Raw genomic sequence first — 12,513 nt, 5'->3', positions numbered from 1 at the left:
AAGTTCAATTTGTGTTCAATCAAGCGGCTGGAGAGTAACTGAGTAACAATGATGAATAATCTTCCCATCTGGACATCAGATTTGTTCCCAGTTTATTTAAAAATCATTGCAATCAAATCATCCAAGAACAATATTGAGCAGAACATTTCACTGAACATTAAATCAACACAGATTAATTGCAGGCATAAATTTACAGGATATAGCAGGCAAAAAAAACGTGTGGTGACACACATTGCCGCAGGCTTCGCGTTTGAACAGTGTGCACGAGCAGTTTTTGCTTGAGATCCCAATAAGCAAAGGCAGTGAAGTAAAGAGGTAACAGGTGGAATGTTCGAACTCATATTTTTGTTATCGATGTGAAACATGTCTCTCTTAAGCTTCTGCAATATCTTGTCAAAGCAGTTGGTCAATGGAAATTTGATAGATTTGGGACAGAAGGGGAATGAACTTAAATAAAAAGATGGGAAGCTACTACCTCACTTGCTGGGTAGTAATTGCAGAGAGAGAGAGAGGGATGGGGATCCTGCATCCCAGGGATCCGGCTGTGAAATCGCATTAGCAATCGCAACCATATGTCCACTTATCTCATCGTTGTCCCAATCAATAGAGAAATAAAAAAAATGTAGGTTCGAGGGTTCACTCGTTCTGATTTCTGGCAGGACCAACATGTGTGCTCAGTTGTGCAACTTGCCGTTGTGTCACTGCAACACGGCACACTTTTCTTTTAAATCTCTTTTGGAACGGTATGAGCAGCCCAGCTCAACAAGGACAGGATACATCACCCTCCACTGCATGCAGGCTAACCTTGCAATGTCATGTTACCTTGCAAATAAGAAAAGGTTTGCTTGAATGACATCATAATCAGCAAACACTCGTAAAGGTCACAAATCAGGTTTCCACAACGTTCCACATGCCGTGACCCCAAATGGCTTTCGTGTGGGGTCAACAGCCTCCATGGCAATGCCAACGTCAAACCCTCGTGTTACAATATTTCGACTGCTGGTGTCACTTTAAGTTTAATATTAATGTCACTCAATCAGTCAGTGTGGTAGACGTGGTTTAATCATCAAACAGGCTTCTTGTTTCTGACAGAGTGAGCAGGTCGGTGCGTGTTCAGGTGCCGTGGGGGGACAAAGTGTCAGATCTGTGCCCTTATGAATCTTTAGCCATTTATTTTACATTGAGAAAACACGACAGAAGTTTAACGTCACGTGTAATCTACCCACAGTGGTATAAAGTTAGTCGACGTGAAACTATATACATTCACATTTTCCACTAAGCTGAGATATGCAAGTGTGTTAAAATGTCTAACTTGATGATTTATTACAGTGTTTGAAAGACTTCAGTGTTTAGTAGTTTTTTCACAGTGCAGGTTTCTAGCAGACTCATTTCAAGAAAAACAAAAGTCACCTTAGTGGCTCTGTAGGTTATTATTTATTTATGTGCGTTTTTAAATCAGTTTTTCATCGGACGCAATAAAGGTTTTTAAAATGAGTCATACTTATTCATCTAATAATAAGACATTAAAGAAGTTTCAGTACATCCAAATGAAATACATTTGGTGGGGTCATGACCCTAGAGGTGGGAAGTAACAAAGTACAAATAGTTTGTTGCTGTACCTAATTTTCAGGTATCTGTACTTCACATGAGTATTTATTTTTCTGACATCTTTTTTACTTTTCCTCCCTACAGTTTAAAACAAATACCTGTACTTTCTACTCCTCACATTTCCAAGACAGGCTTGTTACTTTAATGCAATTGAGGAGAATTATAAAAAAAAATGTCATTATTATTATTATTATTATTAATAATAATATGACACAACATTGAGTTAGCCTTGCAAAAACAAAAGTCAGTAGAAATGTCCTTCATAGAGATACTTTTAGTGTGTATTTTGTGTACATTTCAGAGTCTGTTTCCACTTTCACTCGAGTTGAATCAGTACTTCTACTTGGGGACATCTGTACTCTTACAACCTCTGCTGTGACCTTAACTGATCGTCCTCAGTCAGAGCAGCAGCAGAAGCATGAACTTGTCTGAACATCGCTTTCAGGTATGTCTACACTCAACGCTCACCTGAGCTGTAGGTAAAGCCACGCCTTGTTGGCATGCTGCTAAGGATGCAATGTGAAATCTATCAGGACGAGGTCTCACAACAAGGTCTCACAAAGTGTCCCGAAGAAAGAGGGCAGGTGAGGACAGGTGGGCAAGGACCTCCCATAATCCCCGGCTGCACAGAGTGATAGCAGGAGGGGCCTTACGACAGTGAGCACGCCGTCTGTGAACTACACTGGTTGATAAATTGCAGCTTGTGAGTGGTTTGTAAACTGCAGCTTCTGCTGTACACTTTGACTTTTTACACATTGAATTTCATTGGGGATTGTTTACAGAAACGCTTAGAATAATGTGGCTCGCAAAAGTATTCAGCATTATGTGCATTTTTCCTGTTTTGGAATGAAACCTTCAGAAGTCACAGAATGTGTGTGTCACATGATCAGAGCACCATTAAATCCATTGTGGAACAAAATGGAAGGAATACAGCGCCCCAACAATCCTGCCAAGAGGACTGATGGTCACAGGTCAGACTTAAGAGGACAGTAATCAAAGAGGCAACAAAGACACCAAAGAAAACCCTGAATGAAAAGCTCCACAGTGCAGAGGGCGCAAAGTGGTGGTCCATTGAGAACAAAGCCACGAATCAGAAAAAATATAATTTTCTGCTAAAGCACAAATGATTATTGGCTGGGGGGGCCACACCCCCACATGGAGTCAACATGCTCTTTGCTGATGCCCAGAAGAATCCCGAACACAGCAAAATAATAAAGAGAGGGGGAAAAAAACAGATACAGACACCAGCACACACTTCTAGTGGGTCATAAGTGATGATTGAGAGGGATTCTTTTGTATAAATGTATACATCCACGCGTTATGGAAGAGTGGTCAGAAACAAAAAGCCCTTGCTTATAAAAAAAAAATATGTAAAAACATGTTTCACCACTTCAACAATTTTGTGTAGATCCAGTTCTTAAAAGTTCCAGATTGTCATCACCAAGACACTGTACATAACCTTTTTAATGACAGTATTTTGTTCACTACTGACTAGACGTGGAAGAAATAATCAATTCTATGAACCATTGCGATGCTTTGTTGAATGATTCTGCATCAATACAGTAAAATCTCTAATCGATCATGTTTTTTTGCATTTAAAAAAAAAATCGGAATCAAATCTTATCGTGATGTGACTGACGATTCCTACTATTTACTGCTGTTTGCGTCTGCATTTATTAAATGAGGATATTCATATATTATTATATTGCGGCTATGTCAACAATATATCGAGCTCAAGTCAGATCCTCAAGTGGAAAGCTCAGACTTTGAAATCAACACTCCCTTAGCAACAAAAGCACGCTCTGATTTTAAATCATTTAAAGTGAATCTGGCTTCAGGAGGTCACACAAAAAACAATCCCTCTCAATCATCATCTTATGTGCTGGTCTCTGTACCCTTTGCCTTATTTTCTCTTTTTTTCTTTTCTTTCATTTCGCTGTGTTCAGGAGTTGTCTCTGGGCATCAAACTCAAAAGTGTAATGATCAGGTGCTAGTTCGTAAGAGGAGGCTACGAAAAAAAGCACCAGAAAAGAAAACATAGCGAGGTGAAACGACAAGTCAGCAAAGTTTGAATTTGATCGCCCTAACCGTCGTTGAGATGGGGACAACTTTGAATATTTACAACCCAACAAAAGACAATTTCTCTTAAATATCAATCTAAAAAAGACAACAAATGTGTGCAGGTGCTCTGACATTCAAGATTCAAACCTCTGTCTCGCCCTCCTTCACTTAACAATATTAAGCCAACTGTCCCAGAAGCCCTTGCAGGGTTTGAGGTGAGAGCCACAACATCTCTACAAGGTTGTACTGGCAATAGCCCATCCAGAAGCCAAACATCACGTCGGTCACATTGTGCCGGCCCAGCAGGACTCTGCTCAGTCCCACCAGGGCGGCCCACAGCAGGACCAGGAACCTCAGCGGAGCGGCGAGCACGAGGTGAGCCAGCAGGAACCGCCCGCACATGGCGGCCCGGGTTGCGTGGCCTGAAGGGAAGGAGTAGCGGTCCACGGAAAAGGTGGCAAACATGTCCATCCGGTTATGTGCTGGCCGACGCCGACGCACCACCGCCTTGACGATACCAACCAGGATCAGATCCAACAGCAGGCCTGAGGGGGAGATAGAAGCACCGTTAATACTTTTGATCAGTTTAACACAAAATTAGCCGATCAGACATTAGACACTTGAATTAAACATAAAGAAACAATACTGTAGCTGCAATAACAAGGGTTTTCTTTGTATCCTGGGGTCCGTTTCACAAAGCAGGTTTAGTGAAAACCTTGAGTTAGTTAACCCTGAGATGAGGGAAACTCTGGTTTTTCGGTTTCACAAAGCCAGTTCAGCATAAATCTGAGTCAGTTACCCGGGTAACATACTCCGTGAACCTAACCTGCTCGCTAGCAGGTTTGCTTCAACAAACCGTGAGTTTCTCCCTACATGTCTCCACCTTTTTCCGGAATCTGAACCAACTCTGAAAAAAATGTGCCATCCTTTCCAACCTAATCGATATGGAAATAAAAGTGCTTCTAGCAGCTTTGCGTTGGGAGACAATTTTGATTACCTTTCCTTCCAATCACCCAATGAAAATGATAATTTATTCATTGCGCTACTTTGTGAACTACAGGAGTTGAACCCCTGTCGCCTGCGCCGTGGTCGGCGTTGCTAACCATTACACCACAGTGTTGCTCTGCAAGGCCAAAAATAAAGAGTTATTACCTTTAGATCAATAGACTGTTTCATTCAGTTATACACATTAGATCGGGCAGTAATTGTCTGCCACGCTAACTATCGCTACTTTGCTGCAGTTACGTTGCTCCGCTTTCTCAGGATGAGCTCGTTTTCTACATAAACACTCGGTAATATCTAATGACGCTCTCCCCGTTGCCATGGTGAATCGTAGTATCGGAGCTCCATTGATGATGGCTTTATAGAGTCGGCAGGCACTATAAACTCAGAGTTTACATACTCAGAGTTGACTGAACTAATTCAAAACCGCTGTTCTGAAACTGAAAACTCAGAGTTGCCCATCTCAGAGTTGGTCAACTCAGAGTTCAGTGTTAGGTTCAGAGTTTGTTGAACCTGCTTTGTGAAACGGGCCCCTGGTATTCAGATTCACATCACAACAACGGAAACAAAATGTCACCTAAAAGCTAAGTTTCTTCCACTGGGATGATGAACACAAATCAGAAACAAGCTATAGAAAGTAATCCGTGACGTATTCCAAATTAATATATGCTACGGTATGTTTTAGTCATCATTGATAACTACTCGACCATGAGCTGACAAATTGGTGCAGTGATACTATTGTAATACGGTCACAGCTGTTTTTATACCCCCGTGTTCAAACGCAGCTCAGCCAATCATAACAAGGACTGAAATGATTTATTTTACAATCCATCTTAAAACTTAACTTTTGTTGCAGGTTAATCAAACTTCTCAATATTTCTGAACATGTTAACGCCAATGCAAAATATAAAATAATCCTCACAATTTGCTGGAGCCCAAAGATTGCTTCTTCAAATTGATTGTTTTTTCCAAACAATAGTCTAATTCCTAAATATATTCATGGAGTATGTGTGTATGTTGTAAATAACAATTTCCCGTTGGGCTCAAAGATGCCGAGTACTTGGCCTCCCAAGAGGTTCAGGTTCATCTGGTTCTCCGTACTCAGTTTAACCAACTTTGCAAATCTGTTGAATCAACATCCGTTGAACTTTTCGCCCCAAAGTCAAACAACTAAATTTGTTTGGCTTGAAGTCTCTAAACAGATGCTGCAGGGCACCAATGAACACGCAGCGTTGTCGGGTTCCGTTACTCACTGTAACAGCAGTGTTTAAACACCACTCGTGCAACAAATTGGACGATATGAAAATGTCCTGCCACGTTTATCCTGACTGAAATAATTGAGATTCACGATATTATACGCATAATCATCAAAATATGCTTAAAACATGCCATCAAAACATCCTGGGATCACTTTACATTGTTTTAAGAAACATGTTAATGGCATCACAGAGAGTTTTTTTGTGAAAAACAATCAAAGAATTTTAAATAAGGTAATCATAAAGTAGGTTTCCCTGCATAAATAAACAAAATAAATAAATGGGTAATTTATTTTTATTGCAAGATACTACGTGTATTTTTATTAATTTCTATATTGGGCAGTAACTTTTACTTTTCTACCATGATAGCGAACATACGACAGCTTCAGTCATTTCAGTATCCCTATAACGAAAATGTACCACCATTAACTTACTGTGAGGTTGTTTACCCTGATCTACTATAAATCTTTTGTCGTCCCATCCCTAGAGACGAATATCAAAAATGTATTTATTCTGGGTGCATCTATGGACCAAATTCCCCCACTGGCAAACCATGAACCCGTACAGTCAACACATATCTGACATACCACAGACATGTGAGGAACGTGTTCTTCACATCACATAGATTCGTATAGAGGCAGTCTGCTACTATTGTTTCATCTTTAAGGCACCCTCAGCCAGATCAGAATCTTGACTTGCCCCTACCTGCTACCTGTCATGTTCAATCACAAAAGGTCACATCAGGTAAAAAAAATATGCCAATCTGACTGACAGTGTTTTTGTTAATGTGGTTGTGTTCTTGTTAATGTCGTGTTTTTGTTAATGTTGTTGTGTTTTTGTTAATGTGGTTGTGCTTTTGTTAATGTTGTGTTCCTGTTAATGTGGTTGTGTTTTTGTTAATGTCGTGTTCCTGTTAATGTTGTTGTGTTTTTGTTAATGTGGTTGTGCTTTTGTTAATGTTGTGTTCCTGTTAATGTGGTTGTGTTTTTGTTAATGCCGTGTTTTTGTTAATGTGGTTGTGTTTTTGTTAATGCCGTGTTTTTGTTAATGTGGTTGTGTTTTTGTTAATGCCGTGTTTTTGTTAATGTGGTTGTGTTTTTGTTAATGTCGTGTCTCTGTTAATGTGGTTGTGTTTTTGTTAATGTGGTTGTGCTTTTGTTAATGTTGTGTTCCTGTTAATGTGGTTGTGTTTTTGTTAATGTCGTGTTTCTGTTAATGTGGTTGTGTTTTTGTTAATGCCGTGTTTTTGTTAATGTGGTTGTGTTTTTGTTAATGTGGTTGTGTTTTTGTTAATGTCGTGTTCCTGTTAATGTTGTTGTGTTTTTGTTAATGTGGTTGTGCTTTTGTTAATGTTGTGTTCCTGTTAATGTGGTTGTGTTTTTGTTAATGCCGTGTTTTTGTTAATGTGGTTGTGTTTTTGTTAATGTGGTTGTGTTTTTGTTAATGCCGTGTTTTTGTTAATGTGGTTGTGTTTTTGTTAATGCCGTGTTTTTGTTAATGTGGTTGTGTTTTTGTTAATGTCGTGTCTCTGTTAATGTGGTTGTGTTTTTGTTAATGTGGTTGTGCTTTTGTTAATGTTGTGTTCCTGTTAATGTGGTTGTGTTTTTGTTAATGTCGTGTTTCTGTTAATGTGGTTGTGTTTTTGTTAATGCCGTGTTTTTGTTAATGTGGTTGTGTTTTTGTTAATGTCGTGTTTCTGTTAATGTGGTTGTGTTTTTGTTAATGTTGTGTTCCTGTTAATGTGGTTTTGTTTTTGTTAATGTCGTGTTCCTGTTAATGTTGTTGTGTTTGTTAATGTTATTGTGTTTTTCTTTTTGCCGTTGTGTTTTTTGTTAAAGAGACAGTGTGTAGGAATTACTCCCATCTAGTGGTGAAATTGTATTTTGCATTCAAACGAATAGTGCTCTAGCGCGTCGCTTTGTTGCAACTACGGTAGCTGTTATGTACCAAGAAGCTATGAAAACATGTCATCCAATACCACTTCACCTGTAAGTAATTACTCCTGGAGCAAGATAGTGATTTACACTCACCAGCCACTTTATTAGTACACCTGTCCAACTGCTCGTTATCACAAATTTCTAATCAGCCAATCACATGGCAGCAACTTAATGCATTTAGGCATGTAGACATGGTCAAGACGATCTGCTGCAGTTCAAACCGAGCATCAGAATGGGGAAGAAAGGTGATTTAAGTGACTTTGAACGTGGCATGGTTGTTGGTGCCAGACGGGCTGGTCTGAGTGTTTCAGAAACTGCTGATCTACTGGGATTTTCACGCACAACCATCTCTAGGGTTGACAGAGAATGGTCCGAAAAAGAGAAAATATCCAGTGAGCGGCAGTTCTGTGGGTGCAAATGCCTTGTTGATGCCAGAGGTCAGAGGAGAATGGCCAGACTGGTTCGAGCTGATAGAAAGGCAACAGTAACTCAGATAACCACTTGTTACAACCGAGGTTTGCAGAAGAGCATCTCTGAACGCACAACACGTGGAACCTTGAGGCGGATGGGCTACAGCAGCAGAAGACCACACCGGGTGCCACTCCTGTCAGCTAAGAACAGGAAACTGAGGCTACAATTCCCACAGGCTCACCAAAATGGGACAATAGAAGAGTGGAAAAACTTTGCCTGGTCTGATGAGTCTTGATTTCTGCTGCGACATTCGGATGGTAGATTCAGAATTTGGCGTCAACAACATGAAAGCATGGATCCATCCCGCCTTGTATCAACGGTTCAGGCTGGTGGTGGTGGTGTAATGGTGTAGGGATATTTTCTTGGCACACTTTTGGCCCATTAGTACCAATTGAGCATTGTGTCAACGCCACAGCCTACCTGAGTATTATTGCTGACCATGTCCATCCCTTTATGACCACAGTGTACTGATGGCTACTTCAAGCAGGATAACGTGCCATGTCATAAAGCGTGAATCATCTCAGACTGGTTTCTTGAACATGACAATGAGTTCACTTTACTCAAATAACCTCCACAGTCACCAGATCTCAATCCAGTAGAGCACCTTTGGGATGTGGTGGAACAGGAGATACGCATCTTGGATGTGCAGCCGACAAATCTGCAGCAACTGCATGATGCTATCATGTCAATATGGACCAAACTCTCTGAGAAATGTTTCCAGCACCTTGCTGAATCTATGCCACGAAGGATTAAGGCAGTTCTGAAGGCAAAAGGGGGTCCAACCCGGTACTAGCAAGGTGTACCTAATAAAGTGGCCGGTGAGTGTATGTTGCCATGTTGATATTGGTTTAGTTTTGGTAGCCTTCCAACAACTAACAACTAAACACACAACAAACACAAACAAATGTAACTAAAGCGCTTATATTGCTCTACAACACTGACTGTTAAAGGCAAGAGGTCGTCCACCACGGGGAATAACAAAGCTCGGTAAAAGTCGCTCTCTGGGAGCTCCAGGGGGAACAGCGGGACGTGGGTGCGCCAGTATCCGTGCCCCACAGGCGAAAAAAAAAGAAGTCAGTCACTGTCCACTCCAGGGGGGAGAGCCGATCCTGCGCACGCACCCTACGTGTCTGGAAGCGCCTCTCGCCGATGTGATCTCCTTTCATTCACGCTGGCTCTGAACGAAATCATGTTTAGGTGTTTTGTCCCTCTCCGGCGGTTATAGTCTTCAAAATGGCAGAACTACATGGAAGCCTGCTGAGGACTTACCCGTCCAATGTAAATACAAATAAGAAATTCTTTGCTTGTGAGGATAAATCAGATTATTGGCAGAGGTAATTATACACTTATGAGGACCTATTTATGAATGAAGATATTGATTTTAGCTAATAAATTACTTAAAATGTTACACACTGTCCCTTTAACGTCGTATTTTTCTTTTTGTCATTGTGTTTTTGTTAATGTCGTTGTGTTTTTCTTTTTGATGTTGTTGTTTGCCCTTCAGGGCCACCGTAATTATTCTAAACCAACAGTCAAAAGTTTGTATGTATAAGGGCTTGTGTTACTGGGTAAACAACCTCTGAAAACAAGAAGATCATGACAGACTGATCCTGTTCCAGCACAGGCAGGATTCCTAATATATTTTAACTAGCGGTTAACCGGAACACTCTACCGTTTATAAATCCACCTACAGTCCCCAAAACAAGCCTCTGCTGTGTCCATGATTGAATGCAAACCAGGAAGTAGCGTTGGGCCAACCGGTTCGGTGTGCGGGCTAAACCGGTTGAACCGGCATTCATCCTTATTACACGTTTTGGAAAATTATATAAGCGACCTGTGCCGACGCCGTCACGCCACTAAATCCAACATGTCTTTCATTAGTAATAAGCAGCAATAATGACAAGTGATTATGTTTATTTATAAACGGATGGGTGAGTGTCCGAGTCCGGCGGTCGCCCCACTGCCGAGGTCGGCATGACAGAGATCGGAGTGAACTGAAGGAGTTTTAAGGACTGAAGCCACACCGAGGTGGCTACTTTTCTTCTTGACCGGTAAGATATCTTTAAAGCTAGCTGGACCATGAAAACGCAGGTTGTGCAACTGACTGGCAACCCATTGAGGGCGCATGCGCTTTGAGAAACAACTGTGATGCAATGGAACCCCCTTCCATTGCATCACAGTTGTTTCTCCCCCCGAGTGCGAGTGCGACATCTAGTGGCTGGATGTTATCAATGTTGTCAATAGCACCTTTAAGCATGGCATGCTGCTGGAGAAGAGTTCTGATGGACCTGAATTGCCGCTCACGCATGTCAACACTACTCTTTTTCTCAAAAATCTTGAATCCAACGTCATTGGATCTGGGTCAATATGGAGCATAGCTGCTGCTTCAAACAAGACATCTGGTGTCATATACATGCGATAAATTATAGCAGAACTGGTGGTGCATCTCTCAGCCAGGCTCAGTGGTACCTAGAAACCCATCTGCATCAGTAAAGACTTCTCTCAGATAAACACATGGAGGAACACAAACAACAGAGCGGTTTTTTTTACCCATGAGCAGGTTGAGCATGACTTCCTGTCCTGCAGCGCTGTCGCTCTTATACAGACAGTAGGCGGAACCGGCCAGCCAGGGGATGCCGTGCCCCGAAATCTCTATCAGTTTCATTAGCGGGCGCACGCTGCCCCAGGACGAGTCCTCGCAGGCGCACACCCCCAGCCGCTTGGACATCCACAGGTCGATGGCGAGAAGCGAGCTGAGCGCGACGCGGACGAAGGACGGGTTGAGCCGTATGCCGTCCTCGTCGGGCAGCCCCTGGCCGCTCCCCGTGGAGGAGCTGGAGCCCCGGCGCCGAGTGGGGCTCTCCGACGCTCGGAGGCGGGCGGTGGTCGGGTCGGAGCCCTGCCGCTGGAGGAGAAGCGGCGGCGGGGAGCGGTTCAGCGGCTTCGTCAGCGACATGAACTCGTAGCGGCCGTTGGAGCTGCCGAACACCGGGCTGCCACCGCCTCGACCGGGGGTTTTAGCTTTCGGAGAAGGCATGTTTGTAGCGACGGATGTGCCGGCGTGGAGCGTTCGGTGTGATGTCGTTGACCCGCAGTGGTAAATCGTCCGCAGTGCTGTGTGCCGTGTTATCGCTCCGTTCAGTTCATCTGTTGTACGTTTTCACGATTCATATCACGTCCTGGAGCGCCGAGCTCAATCGCCATCTTTGTTGTAATTTGTCGCAAAGCTACCTGGGAAATTGTGTGTGTTTTTTTTTTTAATTTGCACTTCTTCTGTCGCGCATTTAGTTCACGTTAAAATACAGATACAATACAGTAAAAAACAATTTTCGTGAAATGTATGATTCTCATTCATTTTCCTAAACAACTGCAAAGCTGAATTAAACAGTAAACAGTGTTTTTATTGGGGACTATTTACAGCAGCGGATGTTCAGCAGAACAGTGAATGTGGGTGTTGACTGTGAATAAAACATGCGTATGCAGCACTCAGACACCTGATTCAACTAATTAACTAACCATAGATGAGTTGGATCAGGTGAAGTAGTGCTGAGCTAAAACAAAAACCTGCACCCACACCGGCCCTTCTTGGATAAGATTTGACACCTCTGTATACACAATCACACTTTCTTGAACAAACTTTGAAAAAGAAAATGTGAACTTCTTTAGATTAAAACAGTATATGCATAGTGTGTATTATAACAGTAACAGTACATGAGGTGCAGCTTTGTGTGTGTAGTGTTCTGATACTTTAACTAAACACACCATCACCACCTGAGGGCTATTTCACAAAACCTAGATAGAGGATTAAGCTCGGATTTTCCAGTTACCCTGGCTAAATTTAGCCTTGACTCGGTTTCATGGCACATAAGTTACCATGGAGATTTTTATGAAACTGCATTTAAATACAACAGGTAGGCTACATATCAGCGTACTGTTATTTTAACATTGTAAACATGATTTTCAAAGGTGTTTTCAATGAAGTCAGTCATAAGGGCAACATATAAAGTGTCAATGGGTGTCCAATCTTATCCAAGAAGGGCCTTATAATCGTCCGGTCTACATATGTTAAAACAAAAAATCATTTTAATTATGAATGTTACGTGTTTGTGACGTTTCTTAAATAAAGTTGTTTAAAAAAAAACACACACATGGCATCTGATTGGTCGGTGACGTGATTT

At 41.9% G+C, this 12,513-nt stretch overlaps 2 protein-coding genes across 2 annotated transcripts in view; one reads left to right on the top strand and one right to left on the bottom strand.

Moving 5' to 3' along the window:
* Positions 1 to 12,513, top strand: part of prdx6 (peroxiredoxin 6) — a 40,049-nt gene that overhangs the window by 23,837 nt on the left and 3,699 nt on the right. The gene's annotated exons all lie outside the window — the stretch shown is intronic.
* Positions 76 to 11,828, bottom strand: plpp6 (phospholipid phosphatase 6). The gene is made up of 2 exons (XM_084012483.1): positions 10,886 to 11,828; positions 76 to 4,214 (listed from the first exon to the last, which is right to left on the bottom strand). Exons 1-2 carry the CDS (start codon positions 11,370 to 11,372, stop codon positions 3,847 to 3,849), a joined length of 855 nt encoding a protein of 284 aa, XP_083868609.1. The 5' UTR covers positions 11,373 to 11,828; the 3' UTR covers positions 76 to 3,846.

The sequence above is a fragment of the Eutrigla gurnardus genome, assembly GCF_963514095.1.
Source record: "Eutrigla gurnardus genome assembly, chromosome: 6".
In the NCBI taxonomy this organism is placed as follows: Eukaryota; Metazoa; Chordata; class Actinopteri; order Perciformes; family Triglidae; genus Eutrigla; species Eutrigla gurnardus.
The sequence above is the reverse complement of the archived record's forward strand: the minus strand, read 5'-3'. Positions and strand labels throughout refer to the sequence as shown.